This window comes from Balaenoptera physalus (genome assembly GCF_965194825.1).
Source record: "Balaenoptera physalus genome assembly, chromosome: 3".
Taxonomy (NCBI): Eukaryota; Metazoa; Chordata; class Mammalia; order Artiodactyla; family Balaenopteridae; genus Balaenoptera; species Balaenoptera physalus.
This window is the reverse complement of record NC_138890.1, coordinates 147,816,278-147,838,881: the sequence shown is the minus strand read 5'-3', so window position 1 is coordinate 147,838,881 and position 22,604 is coordinate 147,816,278. Positions and strand designations below refer to the sequence as shown.

The 22,604-nt window shown below is 40.9% G+C and overlaps 1 protein-coding gene across 1 annotated transcript in view; it reads left to right on the top strand.

Moving 5' to 3' along the window:
• Positions 1–1,955: 1,955 nt before the first annotated feature.
• IL7R (interleukin 7 receptor) overlaps positions 1,956–22,604 on the top strand; it is a 45,854-nt gene continuing 25,205 nt past the window's right edge. The window contains exons 1-2 of the mRNA XM_082453819.1: positions 1,956–13,300; positions 18,032–18,170. Coding sequence (XP_082309945.1) covers positions 13,219–13,300; positions 18,032–18,170 — 221 coding nt within the window. The 5' untranslated portion in view covers positions 1,956–13,218. The remainder of the gene's footprint in view (positions 13,301–18,031; positions 18,171–22,604) is intronic.

Sequence of the window (22,604 nt, the reverse complement as noted above, 5' to 3'; positions counted from 1 at the left end):
TTTCTTGAGAATTTGGAGCAGAGCTATCATATGTTACAACACACCATAACATAGCCTAAGACTCTCAGTTTATCCAGAGTTTTACGCCATACGGCAGTTGTCACATCAGCCCAGTGTATCTCTCTCTGTCATTCATCCCCCATCCCCTTCTCTTCTCTGGCTGCTCAAGTTCTCCACATCCACGCCCATGTTTCTCCCCACATACATACAACAGCCATTTCTTTCCTTAAGGAAAACAGAGCAAGTCACCTGTCCACCAACACTAACACCTGGTTCTCAGCCGCACGTGGTCACCGTGTCTTGGACCAAGCGCCTGGAGAGCCAGCCACCATTCCTTCAGCTGCACACCAATCTTGTCCAATTTCTCAGACCCAAAGAGAACACCTCAGTGTCCTATTTTTTCAATATGCTTTCCACCACGCTTGTAGCTACCATGAAATAAAATGCAGTTTCAAAGAAGAGAGATCACTGTCCCCTGTTCCTATCTGTGAGTTTATTACTTAATGTGAAAAGAGAGATCCCAATCTCACTGGAGTCCCCTGAACAATATATAATTTTTCAAATCACATCATCGGAACTATGATTCATCTCTTCCTCTATTTGTGCTGTGATTCTAGCTAATCAGACTAGAATATTAAAATATGACTCTCTTGTTAGTAATACTTTCCCTAATTAGATACCAGAATGGGACTTTATGGGATATTCTCATGGAGATATTGCCCTCCCCTCTTTGCTCCTCTCAACTATTCGCTTAAAATATTTACACTCATGATAAATTAGAAACACATTTGACAAGACCAGTGAAATTTACACAGACTTTTAACTAGACCAAGAAAAAAAGAGTGAAGACTCCAATTATTAAAATCAGTAATGGAAGAGGAGACATCACTATTGATCTTACAATAACAAAAGACTTATAAGGAAATACAATAAACAACTGTATGCCAATAAATTAGATAACCTTGATGGTGGACAAAATCCTAGAAATATGTAAACTACCAAAACTGACTCAAGAAGAAATAGAAAATCTGAATAACCCTAAACAAATAAAGAGACTGAATTAGTAATTTTAAAACTTCCCACAATGAAAAGCCCAGGCTTAAATGGTTTCACTGATAAATTCCACCAAACATTTAAAGATTGAATGATAATTCTTCACAAATTATTCCAAAAAATAGAAGAGGATGGAAGACTTTTCAATTTATTGTCTGATGCCAATATTACCCTATACCAAAACCAAAGACATTGCAAGAAAACTACAGACAATGTTCAGTATGAATATATATGCAAAAATCCTCAGCAAAATACTAGCAAACTTGAATCCAGCAATATAATTAGGCCATAATCAAGGAATGGAAGTTTGGTTTAACATCTGAAAATTAATAAAAGTAATATATCATATTAGTAAAATAAAGGACAAAACACATAATCACTTCAATAGATTCAGAAAAAGCATTTGACAAAACACGACATGCTTTCATGATTAAAATACTCAACACAGTAGGACTCAGAAGGAAACTAGTCAACCTGATAAAGGTTATCTAAGAAAAAGCCATAGCTAATGTCATGTTTAATTATGAAAGACCGAATGCTTTTCTCCTGTGATCAGGAAGACAAGGATGTCCACTCTCTCCAGTTCTATTCAGCATTGTACTGGAGATTCTAACCAAGGCAATTAGTCAAGTAAAAGAAATAAAAGTGTTTCAGATTGGAAAGAGAAAAGTAAAACCATCTATTCACAAATGACATGATTTTGTATGTAGAAAATCCTTAGAAATCCACAAGAAAAGAATAACTATAAGAGCTAATGAGATCACAAAGATTGCAGGATATTCAATCAATATTCTGAAAGCAATTGTATTTTTTTAACAACTTTATTGGAGTATAATTGCTTTACAATGGTGTATTAGTTTCTGCTTTATAACAAAGTGAATCAATTATACATATACATATGTCCCCATATCTCTTTCTTCTTGCATCTCCCTCCCTCCCACCCTCCCTATCCCACCCCTCTAAGTGGTCACAAAGCACCAAGCTGATCTCCCTGTGCTATGCGGCTGCTTCCCACTAGCTATCTATTTTACATTTGGTAGTGTATATATGTCCATGCCACTCTCTCACTTTGTCCCAGTTTACCCTTCCAGCAATTGTATTTTTATACAAGCAATTAACAATATGAAAAGGAAATTAAGAAGACAAGTCCATTTACAAGACCATCAAAGAGATTAAAAGACTCTGGAATAAAAACAACAAAAAAAGAGTGTAAGACTTTTACACTGAAAACTACAAAACATTGTTGAAAGAAATTAATAAAAACCTTAAAATGGAAAAACACCTTTTATTAACGTATTGGAAGACTTAATATTGTGAAGATGTCAATACTCCCCAAGTAGATGTTTAGTCAGCTTAATCCTATCAGATTTCAGCCTCCTTATTTGTAGAAATTGGCAAGCTGAAGTGGACCCTAAAATTCATATGGAAATGCAAGTGTCCCAGAATAGCCAAAACAATGAAAAAAAAGAACACAACTAGAGGACTCATACTTCCTGATTTCAAAACTTACCACATAGCTACAGTAATAAAAACAATGTAGTACTGGCCATGGAAAATAACCTTATACAGTATTTATGGTTAATTGATTTCAGGCAAGAATGCCAAGACAAATGAAAGGAGAAAGAATAGTCTTTTCAACAAATAGCCTTTCCAAAGATGGTATATACATATGCAAAAGAATGAGGTTCTTTTTCATTTTGTATATGGTAGAATTCTGCCTAGAGAAATGGTGAGAACTTTGGGACAGCTGTTATATTCTGAGACTCCCTCAATAAGACTTTTCAGTAAGAGATCCAAAGGCTGCCACTAGCCTGGCCTGGAGTGAGGGTTAGGGGTGATGAGAGGTGATGGAAGGGCTTGGATGATAGGGGTGAGAGTATACAGATAATGATAAGCAGTGAGGAACACTCACATGTTCTCCAACTAAGCTGTGGAGGAGTTTCTATGACTGTCTCTAGAGAAGTTACCAAGTTAGGCAGGCTAACTTAGTTGGAAGTCCTGATTCAGAGAGGGCCTTCTCTCCTTGTCTCATGCCTATGACAATGTTGCATGTGAGAACAATGATACATGTGACACGGAATGGAGGAAAGAGCAGGACAGCACAGCAGCCAGGATGGTGGGGACCAGCCCTGCATCACTGGCCTAGGGGCTCAGGTATTCAGGAACACTGAGAGGATATAGCTGTCCTAATTCTTCTTTAGATGGAATTTATTTGGGAGTGGAGTGGGGAGAGTTTTGGCCATTCCCAGAGGAAATGAAAGCAGGTAGGAATGACCTTCAAGGACAATGGGGGTTTTGAGGTAATGTTTGCCAGTCAGGATCGATAGAGGCATGGGAAAGCAACTTGAGTTGAGTGGCTGTTAGTCAATTGCTCATTAGACTTCATTAGGAAATCTAAACAGGGAAAAGAAAGATATGCTCCCTAAACTCCTGTTTTTAAAAAATTTCTTAAGATCCCTTTTCAAAATTTCAGTTCCACTAAACTGTGAGAAAGAGATTAGCAGCATGTATTGAGGATAAGGAGGGGCCAGAAGTACTAGCATTCAGGGTCAGCAGTCAAAGCTGCAACCAGCTCAGCCTGTTGGAAGGAGCTGGCAGAGAAAGAGAAAGGCAGTGGTTCTCCATCATTCCTACATCCAGAATCTCCAGTGGACTCCCCAGCCCCACCCTAGCAGATGTTGAGGCTGCAAATCTAAGATAAGACTGGGCAGGCTAAGTCTTACATGTGCCACAGGTGAGTCTGATGCTCAGCCAGGATTGAGAACCACTAGAAAAGGAGATTCTAGAGCGACGTGGTCCCCAACCTTTTTGGCACCAGGGACAGGTTTCGTGGAAGACAATTTTTCCACCGACGGTGGGGTGGTAATGGTTCAGGCGGTAATGTGAGTGATGGGGCGTGATGGGGACCGGTACCGGTCTGAGGCCCGGGGGTTGGGGACCCCCATTCTAGAGTCAGGGAGTCAGAAGCAACAGTGGAAGCTGACCCCTTGACCTGACCTTTTTGTGTCCAACCTCCCACCTCCCACTTTAAGCCAGACAAGCACTTGTTCTTAACATCCTTGAGGTCACAGACCTCTTGGGAATTTGGAGAAACCTAGAGATCTTCTCCATGCTTTAAAAGAATCTATTCTAGTGTCTTCCACAAGATTTACTTTTCTTTACATACAACCATCTCCGGAAACTCAAACCATAGTTAAGCATGGGACCCAACTATCATTTAAACATATGAATTTTATTCTGAATTGGCAAGGTCAAATTTTTCACTGTTGGTAGACTAGGGACTCAAGGTAAAAACAAAACTGAGTTCCAAAAATAAAGGATCACATCTCTTGAACATCAAAGCATTCTTTGATGTCGGAAAAATAGCGCAATCTCCATGTGGACAGAAACAAAGATAAGTTGCAGTAGAAAGGGAAGGACATCCAAGGCTCAACAGAGCTCATCGGGAATCTCTTGTTTTCTAGAAGCTCTCACAGAACCAAACCAATTTTAGGTAACATCCAAACGCATCTACCTGCAGCAATTAGAAGAACTCCACCTATAAAACTGCCCTGTGACCTCTGAAGCCGATGCTTTAGGCAGGCATTTAAACTTGGGCTTGCTTTACTTTACTTCTCTTTAGTAAGAGGGGATCCATGCAGAGTCTCCTAAACACACAGCCCCACTTCCAGTTTTGAAGTTCTACTGTTCAGCTACATTAATTCATTCGGGATCTTCTCCTTTCCTTGCTCTTCTTATATGGTTGACTTTTAGTTTTGTCTGGGGTTTGACATGAGTGATGGTTTTGTGATGTCATGTCATCAGGCGAGTAGCCCTTGAGCCCATGGTTCTCCAAAAGTGCTTTTCCCCCTTTCTGGCATCTTTTGGAATGTCATTTTACCCAGACATCATGCACATTATCTCTCTACAATGTCATCTGCTGAGGTATCCGAGGTGCTACCCAGCCCCCAACATCTCCATGCATGTGAAATCTGTTGACAATAGTCCTTCACCCCAGAGCATCTGTGTCATATCTGCACAGCTGTCAGAAATGCTGAGAGAAACCTCAGGCTTCTCCCTGGGGCTTTGGGACACACAGAGACTCTGAGATTAGCTCAAGCCTTTCTGCATTGGTACCCTTGGCAGACATCTCTACTCTGCTCTCCAGTGCCCTAGTGGTTTAGGGAAACCCGTGGGGTTGGTCACCTCCCAGCATGCAAGTGAGAAGTGGAACATAGGTTCCCTCTACTCGTGAATGCCCCAAGCCTCTCCAGGGACCTTCTCCTTCTCCTTGGATTTACAGCCCACTGCGGGGAGGTGTTAGGATCCTGGGCTCCCTACCTGCCCCTGCCCCTTTATGAGTCTACATTTCTCATAAGTGTTCATCAGCACTCAAGTCTCTGTTTTCCACTGTTTTCCTCCCCTTTTCCAGTTAGATTCTCTTTATTTAGTTGAGAGAGAGAGAGAGAGAGAGATCTGGATTGGCTCAGGATGAGGGAGGGAAGGGAGAAGTGTCTGATCTGGCAAACAATTGTTCCAAATCTTTCCTGTCTTATGGAGTGTGGCTTTTGAAATAGAAAATCAGGAATTTAAAGTCTCTGATTCCTAGTATCACAATTTTCACTTGGGGTGTTAGAAACCTGCTGGAGGAAGGGGTAAAAGTTAATGGGAGGGGAGACATGTGGTTTAACCTTTTACAATATCATATGCCACATTTGTTACCCTCTTGATGAAAGCAGATGGTGGAGAAAACTTATGTGCACTAAATACCTGTGTGACAGGCACTGAACCATGTACTTCAACCACAGAGTGACCCTCAGAATTAAATACTATTGCCCCATTTTGCAGATTAGGCAAGTGCAGGTGAGCGGCACTGGCAGGGACAGAATTGGAACTCAAGTGTGATTCTGAGACCATCGCTATTCACTAGAATTCAGAGATTGAAAAATTTGAAGCAGCATAACTCCTTTATTTTTCAAACAAAATCCTACACAGATAACTACACTATAAAACAGGTTTTTGTGCAGGAGGAAAGTTACCATTCTGACCCAGAGTACTCTCATTTTGTTTCCTTCAGGTCCATGGTGAGGATAAAAGAACAGGATTTTCATTTCCCTATTTCCAGCCTCTTCTGAATATCCAAGGCTGTACTTTTCTTCTTCTTGGGACTTTGCAATTACCTGAAACTTTTTTGGGGGAAAAGCCAGACCATCTTAGAGCATTGTCCTTATTGGGCAGTCGGAGGGGAATTTGATGGCTGTGTTGAAGTGAAGTCCTCACTGGCCCCATGGGAAGGACATATGGCGGAGCTCTGAGTTATGCGGTGTGTGGGGGACCCCAGAGTGGAGAGATGGGGCTCTGGTTCACCTTGCAAGGAGGCCCTAGGTATTGGTGGATGCTTTGCAGCTCTGGGCTCCATCACTTTCCACCTGATTTCCTCCAATTGCTCCCTCATAGCCTGGGAACCTGCCCTCTTTTCCCATCCTTCTCGCTCTTCACTTCTCCCCCAATATGAATCCTTTTCTAGTCTGAGGGATGGACGGAATGGTATTTTCGGGGCCAGAGAAGTTGATAATCCTTTCTTCTGTGACCCTATTTATGCCACTCTTCTCTTTAACTACCTCCAAGGCTCAGGATTTTGAAATTCAAAAGCCTGGAAGAGATTCTTCTCTTTGGTGTTTTCAACTGGCATCTTTCTTCCCCAAGAGTTCAGAATGCCTGGCTCTTGCATGAGGAGCAGGGGATAAGAAGAGAAAAAAAAAAAAAAAAAAGGGAAGTAAAACCCATGGGCCGGGGTAGGGAGGAACAGTGATTAATATTTCCAAAACACCACCATGCTGGGGCTAGTCCCATAGCATCCTGGCTCAGCCTCCTTCTCTTCCTTCCCACATCCTTATGAAGGCCTTTATGAAGGACACGCTGGAAACTTGGGCATAAAACACTGCCCAGAATGACCTGATATGTTACTTAAAATAGATTTTTTTCCTTTGGGGGAGACACTGTAAAATGATCAGGGTAGGCAAAATTCAGATTCCCATAAGGAACTGGAAAAACTGAGTCCTTTGAGTGAAAAAACAAGTACAAGATGTGCACTGGTATAAAGTCTAAAGTTCCCTGCCTGCCCCTGCACCTTTATTATTCTACATTTAGCAGAAAGAAATCCCATCCTCTCTGCTTCCAGCAGTGGAAGAGAGTTTAGCTAAGAAAACACACAACTCGGTCAGAGTTAAGGAATAGACTACGTCGTTTGTAGAGAGGAAGAGAGTTGCTTTGGGAAAGGCACAAGCAGTGTTTACAAAGGAGAAAATGGTGAGAAGTCTCCCCAGGAACAAGACCAACCTCCCTCCTGTCTCAGGGCTGGAATAAGAAAGGGCTGCCTTCTGCCATCTGCTCCTGAGTAGGGAAGGTAGGACCAGCCCACGTGCTCAATGCGTGAGTTGCACTGTTGGACATACCTCCCCTCACCTGCCAAGACTGAGGGGAGAGAACTGGCCAAGATCCTGCAGTGTCTCAATACACAGAAACCCAAATCAAGAGTCTCAGACACAGCTGCCCGGTCTCTCAAAGTCCAGAGGACCCATGATGAAAAGTCAACTGCTTTGGCATGGTATCCCCCTCTGGGTCAATGTGTGGGAATTTAAATTTTTGAATCACTGACCCTTTTGAGATTCTAACAAAGGAAAAGGACATTTTACCCCTATATATTGCTTAAAGTTTCAGGAGATTCGCAGATGGAGTACACAGATTTGGAACCCTGGCTTTAGACTTTTGATTCTCTTTAAAGCCTCTTGGGATCAGAGATTGGAGATCAGAGAAAATGGCCCTGATATAAGCCTTAAAAGTCTTACTTCCCCAGTGGCCAAGTGCCAGCTCTGCCCTGCCCAGATTTAGGGCCACTCTCCTGATAGGTCATTTCAAATACTTTAATCCCAAGATGGAATGCCTACTCTCCCCTCCTACAGGTGGAGAGAGATACTACTACCTGTGTTCTTCCTCGAGCACAATTTTGCAAAACTACTGAGTGTACAGCTCTTGCAGAGGCTACTTGTTCTCCCCAACATTCATTCTTCCCTTCTTCCTTTTACTAATAGAACCTCTAGTTTTATTTGGGGACATAGTTACCCCTTTGCAGATTACCTTTTCCTTTTTCCTTTGCAGCTAAAGATGGTGACTATTTTGTGGCCAACAGGATAAGAGAAGTGATTGATATATGCAACTCTCAGATCATGTCCTTAAAAAGGAAACTGATTTCTCTTCACTTACTTGTTGTCTCTACTTCCCAAGGGCTGGAGTGGGATCATGGTGCTGGTAAACTAACCTCAAATCTGTAGACACAAGCAACATCCCAGGAAATAAAAGAGTGGGCTGGGTTCCTAACTAATGAACTCGTGGAACTGCCTACCTGCCAAGGATCATCCACTATGAAAGAGTAATAAATTTGCATCTGTCTTAGAGCCACTGTATTTCTGGGCCTCCTTGTTTCAGCAGCATGGCCCAAGTAATACATACAAAAACCATGAAAACATGTTATAGCCCATTCCAAAGTCTCCTGAGGCTGGTAAGGAACAAGCATAAAGGCTTACATGTGGGTAAGCCAAAATAGGAAGTACTTTCTTGAAAAGTTTCTGGAAGTGACAATTGTATCTTAAAAACTTGGCCCAGAGTCAAATCGTATGGGAACCACGCTGCCTCTCTGTGGCAATTCCATGAACTGTATCAGTCAGGGTCACTTTTCACATGGACTTTGCATATTCCACTTGGGTCATCAGAGGATGCCAATGCTGTTCTTGGAGCTGCTGGGATCTAAGAGGGCAGGGGAAGCATAAGATGTAGAATTGAGGGCTCTTGCCAATTTTCCCAGTTCTTGGGAAAACACCACCCAATTCCCAGTTGGGTTTGGATGCAATCAGCATGGCAGTCCTTCAGAAAGTGTTCTGTGGGAGGGTAGGAGCTCACCCCAAGGCGAAGAAATCTGTGCAGGGCCATGGGCCACAGTCTAGGATGGTGTCAATCCAGATTTTTCTCCATAGCACAGTAGGACACGGTGTCTGACAGTTATGAGCAGGAGCCTGCCATGGACCGTCTCAGGAAGGACCTGAAGAGAAACCATGTGCTGTAGGTAGACCCATGTCCTGCCAGATGCCCGCAGAAGCTCCGGGGTCTGCAGCCATGGCCAGAAGGCGTGCCACTTTCCCGAAGGATCGGCACTCGTGATCACATTTTTATCAAAATGTGGGCATGTCCTGGCATCAAACTATTCACTTTCTGGCAGAAATGTCTTTAGCAAAGAGTGACCAGTTGATTCTCAAATATTCCATATTTGTTGCCTCCAAAGACAGAGACTAAAATCTTGTAAAGACAAAACAGCTCTGGCATGTCAAACTCTGCCCAGAAGAAACACAAGCAACAGCAAGTCATGAGGCTGAAGACGTGGGGTAAGGAGGAAAGGGAAATGAAAGAAGAGCCACAACAAGGAAAATATTGTGCTCCTGGAAATGAAACTTCACAATGCTGGGACTCCCCCTTAGAAGCCTGGGGCCTGACTCAGCACACACTGATAAAATGCTAAAGACGAATGACTTAGGACTAGGGCAAAGTTAGATTTCCCCGCAGCCTTCTTCATCTACCTGACACCCTTGGGTGTTTTTATTTCTCTATTCCCATAGCGCTCAGGGGTCCCCAGTCACTCCACTGAGCTCACCTGGGTTTCTCTTTTCTGGCAGAAGGCAGGGCCAATGATTGCTTTCCCTCTTACGGGTAAAATCTAATCTTTAATTTTAAAAGGTAAGTGACAGTGGGCAGAGGGGAAGCTAATACAGATTTCAAATGTATTTTGGGACTTTTTGAGTATTTTTTCCAGCGTCGGATTTTGCCCAGTATATTCCTATAGTAACATACTGCCTATTATTACTACTGTTGCTGTGTTTTCACTTTATTTTCCTTTAATATTCAATCTCAAGGTGAGTGACTTTTACATCTTTCTCATTTAGGATAAATTACTAAATGCTTGGGGCTATTTTATAAGATTCATCTAAAAACTGACTCAGAGAAATACTTTTGCTTTTGAAACAGTTTGTTTCCCAAGGGTGTTGAAAGAGGCAACACATTGGTGTCTATCCCACTAACTCTATAATTTCCGTCAAGGATGGAAATAAAATTTCTCTTCCTAAGAGAAGAGTCGAGATAGTGAAGATTAGCAATAAGTTAAGCTCTCAGCCTGAATTTGCTCAGCAATATCTTTGTCCTTATTGACTGGGGAAAAAGAGAAAACATGGGACTTCCTGGGGGGGACTTTTACCAAGTGAACAAACAAGAAACAATCAAAGAGTGTACACAGTCCTCCAACTCAAACATTACAGAATTTCAAATCTTGCTAGAAGGTCAGTTCTCTGAGCTCTTTAGGACTCTAATCGGTTATACACAGAGGGCACGTAACTTATTACAGTATGAAAATAAAAGAAAATCTTCTTTGTGTGCTTTGTCAGCTTCACAAGTGGTCCAAAGGATCACAAAAAAAGGAAGAAAGGAGAGATGGGATCAACTGATCCTGGGAGTCTTACAAGGTCACTCTGTTCTCTTTGTATATGAGAAATAATAAAATGCCTTTGCTATGATTCACCACATCATAGGAACTCCAGAAGCTAAAGGAAGACAACATCAGAAAGAAGAGAAAGATAGCGATGAGAAGAAATGATGAGAGAAGAGGAGAAAATGTAAGCTCCGATCAAGTTGCCCCATCAAAGACTGCTTTTTGCTCAGATCCTGATTCCACAGTTGGAGGTTCAGGTGCCTTGAGCATCTTTCCACATCTGCTGTTCTCATCTCTCCACTCTCCCTTCTCCCGTAGCCAATAATGACAAGGCAATATAGTAAATGTCTCCGTTTGCGGGGGTAGGTGGAGTAAGGCAGTTCCTCCTCAGCTTTTCTAAGCTTCCAAAGATCTGGGTAGAGAAAGTAGAGAAGGTACCACTGCTTCCCCAGAATGTCTAGAAGGACGAAGGAGGCTTCTCATTTCTTTGAGCGCCCCACACCTAATCTAGGTTTCTCTCTGAGGTCCTTCAGCAACTCCAGCCCCACCCAAAGAGAGTAAGTACACCCGTGGAAATCCCCTGAGCAAACTAGCACATGCTGTACCAAAATATTGTGTCTTGGCTTTGTTCTTTTACGTCTTCACAACTAAAGGAAAGAGATACAATCAAAATGATAGTCCACTTAAATGATAAACAAGAGAATTTAAAGAGACATGACCCAGTTACTCACCCGTGGAGTGACAGTCTGTAAGCAGTTCAAGGGGTCTGTGTTGGTGGATGGATATGATTTGTGATTTCTCTTTGAACACTTGTTCATGGAAATTTATAATTAGAGCTTTCTTGAAAGGACATTCAGCTCAAGACGCAAAACACACTAATTTTTGTGAATCAGGCTTATGATTTTCTAACTGAGCATTCAAAACAAAATCAGAGACGAGAACACAAATTATTATTTGAGGCACAAAATTGTCACCGTTTCTTTGGTTTGGAAGATGTGTGAAAGATGCAGCAGGTGGAGGAGGTAGATTATGTCCCATTCAGTTGGCTTCTTGCTCTGAAATGTTCCTTGAGCTTGTATTCCAGAGTGTGACTATAAACAGGGCATCCCGTATCTGTCACGGATCTACCTCAACCCTGAAGAGGGGCTTCCAGGGGCTGATACAAATGTCCCACCTCCTCTTTTCTCATCTTATGAGATTGTCACAGTAACTGTAACGATGACAAGCTAACTTATGCAGCTTTCAAAGACTCTCTGTTTTACACTTGGGGAGATGTTGTTCATCTTGGTTACTATAGCCATTTTTACAAGCCCATAGGACCGATTTTACCCAATAACAGTGAATTGAACAGAAGTTCAAAAGTCACTGTCTACTCAGCATCTCTGTACTTACCTTATAATCCTAGTCTCGTGGCTTCTTTCTAAAAGAGCCAAGGTGAATCAAGACAGTGGTGCTTCATGGCCAGAATCCAGGCTAGATTATCCGTGAGAAGACATGAGCAGAAGAGGTATGCCCTTCAGGAGCACTGTCTGTGTGTTGATGACAGAACTGCTGTCTACCTGTGCCTTCAAACGTGAATGATGGTTTAAGGGGGAACATCCAACAATTACTAAAAAGTCAGCCAGGCTTAACAAATATCACTACTTTAACCATGAGGCCATGTTGGGGACAATTTTGATGGACAAACTAGTTTAAGGAGAGTCTGAGTGACCTCTGTCATTGTCTCAGGCTTCTGCCCCATATAGGTAGGTACCAGTGTGGTCTGCATGTACCGTATGTTGCTGCAAAGCAGTGCGGCAATCAGATTTTCACAAATAGAATCCTATTTTACATACATGGAGAAGACTATTTAAACAAGGGGTCTTTTCCTGTAACGGGCTAGATGGTGAAGATTTTACACTTTGTGTGCTGTACGGTTTCTGTCTCAGCGACTTTACTGTGCTCTTGCAGCCCCAAAGCAGACGTGTTTCAACAGAACTTTACTTACGAAAACAAGTGGTAGGCCAAATTTGGCCCCTAGGCCATAGCTTGCCAACTCCTAAATTAAACAAATAATTCTTGAATGCCTACTATGACGGGTGAGGCATCAGTAACCACCAGGGATACACAAAGAACAAAACAGAATAGTTACTGTGCTTGTGGAGCTCTCTAGCATGTATGTTCTGAGATGAGAGGTAGATAATTTAAAATATACCTGCAGTAAATGACTTCATTAAGTGCAGAATCTTTCTTTAAAGCAAAACTCACCCCAGACATGCAACGGATAAGTTTGTCAGTTTAGATTTTTGTCTCATGATTCTTTTAAAGCGGGCCTAAGCTAGTTTAAACCTGGATTTGAATCCACCCCCTTAGTCTGAAACAAGCCCAGTACGTTTGGGGGCTGCCAGGGACACCAAAGAGGTACAAGCATCTCAAAGGCTCCATCCCTTCCTTCCCTCCACTTCTGCTTATAGCAACACTCCTTTTACCCACACTTCCTGTTTCTGGCACTTGTCTTCTTTTCGGCTGTTTATACTTCCCCCAATACTTCCCCCCTGTGGTTAAACAAGTATAAAGCCCTAAAGCTGTAGATTTAAGTTGCCCTCTCTCTCTCTCTCATTCATTCCTCCCTACACATAGGCTCACGCGCCTGCTCTCTCCTCTCTTTCTCTCTCAGAATGACACCTCTAGGTATTGCCTTGGGTATGGTTTTCTATTTACTTCAAGCCGTTTCTGGAGAAAGTGGCTATGCAGAGAATGGTGAGTCATTTCTAACTTTTCTTTAGGATTTCAGATGATCTCTAGCATCTGTTTCAGGTTGCTCAGATCCCTAACAGACCGAAGTGGGGCACTGGGTTAGAAGGGAGTTTGAGGGCTTGCCATGTAGTCAGTCGTTTTGTGCATTCTAACCACCAGGACAGAGGGCCTGGGGACAACACTGTGAGTGGTTTGTAAAGGCTTAGAATTGTCAAGGGGTGCACTTGACTCTCCCAATGTAGATCTTACATGTTGGTCAATGCCTCTGCTCTTACAAAAAGAACACCCACAGAGAACACCACCCATGCTTGTTGGAGAATCTTCAAGGTAATTTTTCCTTGTCAAGAAATGAAGCTCATTTTGTTTTGTTTAGCTTTTTAGAAGGTTCTGAAAGCTTCACTTTCAAGATAAAATAATATCTAGGAACAACAGCTTTGTCTGCCCTTACCTTTGCTATATCCTCAGCACCTACTCTAGCATCTAGAACATAGTACACATTTAATAAATATTTGAAAATTTCTTCAAAATACTTTAGTTTTGGTAGAGTTGTGTGGTATTCTTAGTGAATAACTGAATAGGGTTAAGATCTGAGCGAGTTCTCATTGAAATATATTTAACTGTCTCCATGTCAACAATTTTACCATCATATAATAATTCTCTTTGGGATCCTTAAAATACTTATTATCTAGAGGCAGATGCTGCCTACTTTGTAAATCCATTGTAATTACAACTGAACCGTACACAAAGGTGAAGTAGTCCAGAGGAGCCACCTGGAAACTTGGACCACCAAATGGCTCCTGAAAATTAAACGCTTTCACTTTAAGACTTAAAAAGTATTTGCTTAACGAAGATATCAAACACATCAGCCTAATGACTCAACTTGGATATCTTAAGTCACCTAATTTCTAAGGATAGAAATCCCTAGAATATTTTCTTTAAGGGACTTGCCAGAAGGTTGACATTTTTCACAGTGTGACCATAAATGAATCACTTTGTGGGAAATGATGATTATTTCATGGTAAATGTTGTCTTGTGTCTGTAGATAGACGCTTGGCACGTAACACACAAATCTTACTCTTTGGAGTATAGTATATCCCTTCTATTTCTCCCTGCTGGTCATATTATTTTGAAAAGAAATTAACAATTTTAATTGAAAGCTGAGTTTTCACTTCAACTTTTTAAATTTCAGGGTTTTTTAGGAGATTTGTAACCACCCATCCACATGATTACATCAAAATACTTCCTGGTTTGGGGTGTCAGGAATTCAAAATAATCAACTGTGGTCTGTTGAAAGATAAGTTAGTTCTCTGATAACCACAAGAGTGATCAAGAGAAGAAAGGGATACTTTTTAAAAATCCAAACCATTTATACTTTTAATCAACTAAGCCCTTTCAGTAGGAAGCTTTTAAACCACACTGCCTTGTCTATAATACATAGTTCAAAAAACCTAATTTTTATAATGAGCTTTTAAAAAATAATAGGTTAACTCACTGTTAAAAGCTCTATGTAATTTCAAAGCCATAGTCATAATAACACCTTTGACAGAGAACTCTTTTTCAAAGGAGCCCCAAATGCTTCGTGTGTATTCTCAGAATTAGAATTCTTATTTTACCTTTTCATTACTTATTTCTCAAAAAAATGTGATAAAGTAGCTAACCCTGATTGAGTGCTTACTGTGTTCTAAGAAGTCTTTGTATACTTTTATTCAATGATTCCTCATGATAACATGAATTTAAATATCAGAACTCTGAAGCTTAGAAAGGTCGAATAACCTGAAGGAGGACCACAGCTACACAGTAGAATAGCCAGGATTTTAACCCACATCTGTTCAGCTCTGGTGCCAGAGGTCTTAACCACTGTGTATATGATGCTTAACTAAGCTTAGAGCAGGTATAGCATTCTCTTTGTAAAATGCCATGCGATTTTGCAGGTTATTGAGGAGAATTTTTCTTGTATACAAAGCAACTTGGCTTAGTAACACCTGCTAAAGAGCCAATGAGCTGTTTGTCAAAACATGGCCATTTTAATTGTATGACCACTGCTTTTTTTCTCTTTTATTGAAGTATAGTTAACTTACAATGTTGTGTTAGTTACAAGTGTACAGCAAAGTGATTCAGTTATACATACATATATATATATATATATATATATATACACACATATATTTTCTTTTTCAGGTTATTTTCCATTGTAGATTACTATCAGATATTGAGTATAGTCCCCTGTGCTCTACAGTAGGTCCTTGTTATTTACCTACTTTATATATAGTAGTGTGTATATGTTAATCCCAAACTCCTCATTTATCTCCCCCCGCCTCCTACTATCCCCCTTTGGTAACCATAAGTTTGTTTTCTATGTCTGTGAATTTATTTCTGTTTTGTAAATGAGTTCATTTGTATCATTTTTTAGATTCCACATGTAAACAATATCGTATGATATTTGTCTTTCTCTGTCTGACTTACTTAACCTCTAGGTCCATCCATGCTGCTGCAAACGGCATTATTTCATTCTTTTTTATGGTGGAGTAATATTCCATTGTATATGTATACCACCTCTTCTTTATCCATTCATCTGTCAATGGACATTTAGGTTGCTTCCATGTCTTGGCTATTGTAAGTGGCCACTGCTTTATAAAATGTATAAGGATATACAGCAAACTCACTTTGCCAGATTGGTTGGCTAAGGATAGCGGGAGTGCTTTGTTCTGTTAATACCCGGCATCTGCTAGACTCTGCTCTCTCTGGCTTACATTGTATGTTGAAGAATTTTGGAGACAAAGATGATCCACAGATGTCTGAATCCAAATAGTAATGTAGGTTCTGTTGTACAAGATTGGTGGAAGTTCTAAAGAAGAGAAAACATTAAGAGAGCATGAGTACTGCCATATAAGGGCAGGCTAAAGCCACACAGAACCATTCCATCAAGAAATGTGCCAGCAATTAGGGGACTAGATTCACTCTGTAAGATTAGGAATGAATATGTTTTGAAATGCGAGCCCTAAATGGTGGGCTGCCCCTCATTATTCAAAATTGTCATTAATAAGAGGGCCATACCCTTCTGAAATTACATAATGAGTCTTTGCTGGTGGCAGAATTGTGAGCCGGATGGATTCTAGGTATAGTCAGAAAGAGCAGTGCACACAGCTCTTATCTAGATGTGGCTTTTAGAGATTTGTCACTTTGACTGGACCAACCTTTCTCTCAACTGGTTGATCCACTCACAACCAGTTTTAGTAACTTTCCCATAGAACTAATGGGTTATTGAAGTAAAGTGAATGCTGCTTGTAATCCCATGGCCTACAGGACACTCAACTGGGGTTTGATTTTTAGTATATTGTCTATCCTATTTAAAGCATCTATTTTCTAGTATCAATGGGCCAAAGTAATTTCTAGTATCATTGGACTTTGAAGCAATCATAGCTCACACTCAGCCTGAGAATGGCTTTGGTTACTCTGGATTTTCTCAGATCCCAGTTGGAGTATTTTGCTGACATAGTTTTCTCTATTAAATATTGTAAAATATACACACAAAATATCTATATAATCTTAAGGGCCTCAACCCAGCTTAAGAAATCAAATACTATCTCTGACAGACAATACTTTCCAAAAGTGGTGGCAAAAAAATTCTGGTTCCCCACATACTTCCAGAATTTTGCTAATGTCTAGAAAATGCAGTATCTCTAAAAGAAGGTTGTATAAGCACAGAAATAGTATCTATAAGATTCATGGGGGGCTTCCCTGGTGGCGCAGTGGTTGAGAATCTGCCTGCTAATGCAGGGAACACGGGTTCGAGCCCTGGTCTGGGAGGATCCCACATGCCGCGGAGCGGCTGGGCCCGTGAGCCACAATTACTGAGCCTGCGTGTCTGGAGCCTGTGCTCCGCAACAAGAGAGGCCGCGATAGTGAGAGGCCCGCGCACAGCGATGAAGAGTGACCCCCACTTGCCACAACTAGTGAAAGCCCTCGCACAGAAACGAAGACCCAACATAGCCATAAATTAAAAATAAATAAATAAATAAAAATTAAAAAAAAAAAAAAAAAAAAAAAAAAAGATTCATGGGAAGGCCCACCAGATCTGAGTCCTGTCATGTAATTTTTCCTAATCATGTTTGCCTCAGTTAGTAGCTTAAGACAAGTTGCCTTATATAAATATTCACACAATGGAGATAATCAATGGTACTTTTAGTTAGGATGCCTATTCAGGCAAGGGAAAGCTACCATTTTAAAAAAGTGAACTTCTGAATGCAAGTTAGCTATCACCTTCTTTCATTCAAAAAAAAATTCTTGGGAAGGAATAAATGAAGATTAGTAATAAAGCCCAAGTCTAGATTAGGTAGCACATAACTAATAAAGTATCTCATTTGAAATGTATACAAACAAAAGAAATTCCCATTTATCTAAAAGAAAGTGTGTGTTCAGTGTCTCATTCTAGACCTCCAATGCACTAACCCAATGGCAGAGATATTTAGAGATCTTAGGAGGCTATTTATTAATTGTGATGAGTTTTTTTCTATTAGAAAAAAATCTGTGCTCCTTAAGTTTTGTTTTGGTTTTGTTATTTTGTTTGTTTGAAATTCTATTTCTTGTCTTTGTCTTTGAGCCTTCCTTCTTTAGATAAACAATCATCACTCCTTTATGTCCACCACAGAAGGCTGCCATTTTATCAGTCCCTCCAGATTTCAGAAAGATGCACTTATTTGCTTCATTAACAGCTGTAGGTTTGTTCTTTCCCAGGAGACTTTGACGATGCAGAAATGGATGACTACTCATTCTCGTGCTACAGTCAGCTGGAAGTGGATGGATCCCAGCACTTGCTGACCTGCGCATTTGACGACCCGGACGTCAACAGCACCAATATGGAATTTGAAATATGGTGAGGAATGGTGCCTTCACTGAGTGCTTAGAAATCCTCTGTCTCTCTTTCGCGTACTGTACAGCACCAGCTGCAAAGGCGAGAGTGTGGGAGCTAATTATCAAATATTAAAATTGAATAAATTCCAAAAACTTCCTGGAACCCCTTGTCCTTCACCAAGAGACTCAAGCAAAGCAACTCTCAGGAGTTCATCTTTCAGGTCCCGCTGCTACAGCCAAATGACAGTATGGATGTAGGAGATCCCACATCCCTCCTGACTTCATGGCAGAATTTAAATTCTGGTTCTTCTGGGACACTCATCCCCCAAAAGTTCTTTGCCCAACATGAGACAATGTAGTGTCTTGAAGCTGCACTTGAGGGCAGGTGCCTGGTTTCTAATCCCAACATGAGCACTTACTAGCTTTTTAATCTAGAGTAAGTTGTATAACTTATCTATGCCTAAGTTTCTTCACCTGTTAAATGAGATATACCACCTCATAGGGAGATGTGATGCTTAAATAGTTTAATACTTTAATAATTTAATTAGAAGACATATCGGGTATGTAATAAGGAATGAAAAAGAGGCATTAAGTCAAAACTCTATGAATCTAGACTTAACTGCCATCCCCTTGACACAGTTTGACTTCAGATGGTACTCTCAGTACCAGTTCTCCAAAAATCCACAGAAATAAATTGGCTCTTGGTTTCATGGGACCTCTGAGAAAAGTTAAAAAGAAAGAGAAAGTGTCTGGTTTGAAGGTTTGGTAAAGAACTCAGAGAACTTTATCTTCTCCCTCTTCCACAAATCATCTCTTGTTGCCAAGGGTTACTATCTCTAATGACGTGAAAAAAATACTCTATCGTAAAATTCTGACTTGTAGCTATTTCCAAATTCATATCAGATGACCTAATTTTAGTTAGTTGCCTAGTAAGGAAAGTAAGTCAAGATCCACCAGTAGTAAAAGAGGGCTTCGTAAATTCCTTAGACACTCAGCCAACCCTCCACAATATATAGTCTAGACAAGCCCTGAATCCCATGTCTTATGTTAATTCCCTACATCTGTTCATGCAGTGCCTTCTGCTATGGTCATTGGATAAATATGACCTTGGACTTGAATTCCATAGTGTGTTCTCAGTCTGCCTCTGTCAGTTCACTTCTATAACATGCTTTCCAGGAATAAAATATATCAGGAGAAGAGGAACCTACAATGTTCAGAATCTGTGCAGCAACTAGACTCCACTAAGGCAGCCGAACAACTCATTCAAAAGATGCAATCATTTTTGTGGGCAAAACCCTCTCCGACACAGAGGTCTGCTTTGGGCTCTCCAGCCAGCCGGGTGGTGAACTGCAGTGGTTTTTCTTGGGGAGGCTGAGGCTGACCTTCTGTCCACTTTCATTCACAATGGTATTTGACCACTTCCTTGGCCACTTGAACAAACTTTCCCGCTTCCTTTAACAAGTCTCTTGATTTCTCCTGTCATATTTTAACCTGTCCATAGCCTCTGTTTGGGTTTTTCAGTTGGGTTCAGATATTTCCGTTGGAAAGTGATTGTTTTAAGACACGTTTTCCGTGTGAAAGTATAAGTATAAAGCCCTTAGTAGGTTAAGGTGCTTCTGGAGAGAAGCCGTTTTTGCAAAGGTATCCACACCTTGAGGGAGAGATTCGTGTAACTCCTGGGTTCAGAGTAGTGATGTAGCTCAAGTTAAAGCCACTTAAATAGAGTGCTGTACTTGCTGCTTTGGTTGGGCTTCTTTTCCACAATGAAACTAGCTTTATTCGAGCTTTTTTTTCTGTGAATATAAATTTATAAAGAAAGAAATTGTAAATTACTGAAAACTGTGAATTCTGCTGAAGTCATTACACAGGTGGGATTGTTGATAGAAACCAGGCGCTGTTTCCCAGAGGGCTCACCAGGGACGTTTTCTAACAAGCATTGCCTGACCTGGCCGCCAGTCTCCCAGGCTCAGAAACCCATTACTTATTGTTCAGTGTGCAGATCCGTCTCTCAGAGATGGACTTGGATTAGCCAAAATCACAGAGTTGGATTGACAGCACTCCAGTTGACAACTTTACATGGACAGATGCAACTACCATAGTGACCCAGATGTTCGCCCTGGGCTCAGGTGTTTGGTGGGGAGGAGGGACAGAGAGGGCCAGTAGGTTGTACATCAATATAAATCCACTCTCACTGGGAGACCTAGAAATTCTTCATTCACCAGCACCCTAACCAGCTCCCAGGTACCTGGAGTGACAAAGCAGAGGCGCTGGAAACAGGCAGGGAGGTTGGAATCCCAGTAGTGGCACTAGCTCTGTGACCCGGGGAGTCATTTAAACTCTCATCCTAACAACCACCTTGCACTGGGGTAGAAGATTTAGTGTCTGGCTTATGGTCAGTGCCTGTAAATGGTACTTAATTCTCTCAGTGTTGTCAGATTTTCATTAAAAATGTGATCCAAAGGTTCAGTAAATACAGCAAAACAAAGGAAATTTGTTTGTTGATTTTAAGACCAGAGTTAATTTGATTCATATCTCAAAGTGGTTAATTTTTCTAAATTTAGTAACCATCATTTAAAAATCTAAGTATCTCTTTAAAAATCAGATTTGGTAATGCTAGGCCCAGATTAGCTGAACAGAATTCTGATTGTTTCTATAAATGGGGAATTAAATCTCAGTCCTGAAGTTAGGCTAAATTTTCTCATTTCTATTACCCACATGGACACCATAGGCATGTAAATTTGGGACCCTGCTTTTTAGGTGTCTGCATAACTTTCATAGTGAGCTCTCAGAAGGTAATTATATTTCCTTTATTTCCACATTCTTGGGGGCACCACAGTCACTCCCAGGTACCGCCTACAGATACCACTTCAAATATGTCATTTTTTTGTTTTCATCAATTACCACCAACATCACAGGCTGCATCCTGCCAAATCTACTTCATGCTCCTGACTTAACTAGCAATATCTGTCAAGTGTTTTTAATTTAGTCCTTTCTACAGTAAACCATACTAACTTTCAAAGGTGTTTAATACTTTTGAGAAGATTCTGTCTTTTAGGGCCAAATGAGGAATAAAATCTATGGTTGTTTTTAGTATTTCCATGTAAATATCTGTTTGCACCAACAAGAGAAATGTATTTATCACGCTAACTCCCGGCGATTGCAGGAGGTTCAGGAAGGTGGCGTTGGGGTGAAGAATCAGGTGCTGTGGTCCCAAGTAGCCTCTCCCTGTTTTCAGAACAAAGGAATTTGTGTGAGTGGTTTAGGTTTGATGTCCCTGAGGAAGGTCCTACAGGGCCAAATTTGCTAGCCTATAGTACTGCTTGGGTACTTGTAGTGATCTCTTCTCCCCACCAAAATACCCTAGAACAGCTCTATCTAACAGAAATACAATGCAATCCACAAATGTGTGAGCGATATATGTAATTTAAACTTTCCTAGTAGCCTCATTTAAAAAAAAGAAATAGGTGAAAATTAATTTTAGTATTTTATTTAATGTAATATTGCCAAAATATTATCATTTCAACCTATAATCTGTATGAACAAAAAATATTCATGAGCTATTTTACATTCTTTTGCATTCTACATCTTCATAATCTGGTATTTCATATTTAGAGCACATCTCAATTTGGACGAGCCATATTTCAAGGGTCCAATATCCACATGTGGGGTTATGGCTATTGTGTTGGCCAGTGAAATCCCAGAACGTTCCTAATCCTAGCAATACACGGTTAGCGACCAAGTAAGCTGTTTTAATTTAATTAAGTGAATTGAAATGAATTGGATTGAATTGAGTTGAGCCGCTCATGGGGCGACACTGAATTTCCTCCAATCACCTAAAGCCAGGGTTAGTGGCACAAAGCAAGGCTGTCTGTTCTAGACCACAGTTGTCTCTTAGTCTTCCGGCACAGCTTCCCCTCCACATAGGGCAGCTCCTAGAGCTCAGAGCCCATAAAAGGCTGCCCAGGCTCACAAGACAGCCATATGGTGATCCTTTATTTTTCTTGCTCATTACTTGCACTCCCTGAAGAGCAGGAATGAACTAAGAATACCATTTTAGATTCTTCTGAAATGTCCAACAGTACCGGGACCTTGCTACATGTTAAGGATCTGCAATTGAATATTCCACACATGCTTTACTTACAAATATATCCTAAACTCAGTGATTGAACCAAAAGCCATTTCCTTCTAATTCCTCCATAGCACATTTACCTAAAGTTCAGAAATGGGATCCTGACCCAGTTGTCCTCTTCCATCCTTCCTCATCAAACCATGACAGTGTTGCCATCTTCAGAACTTTCCATCTGACACTCTTCTCAAGTTTGTTCCTTGGTATCCGTCTAGCTTACCTTAAAATTTTGCTTTTTATTTTTGCTCTTCTCCAAATGGGAAAACCCATGTAGCCCAACAAGGGGCATACTCTAGAAACTCCAACACCACACACACACACACACACACA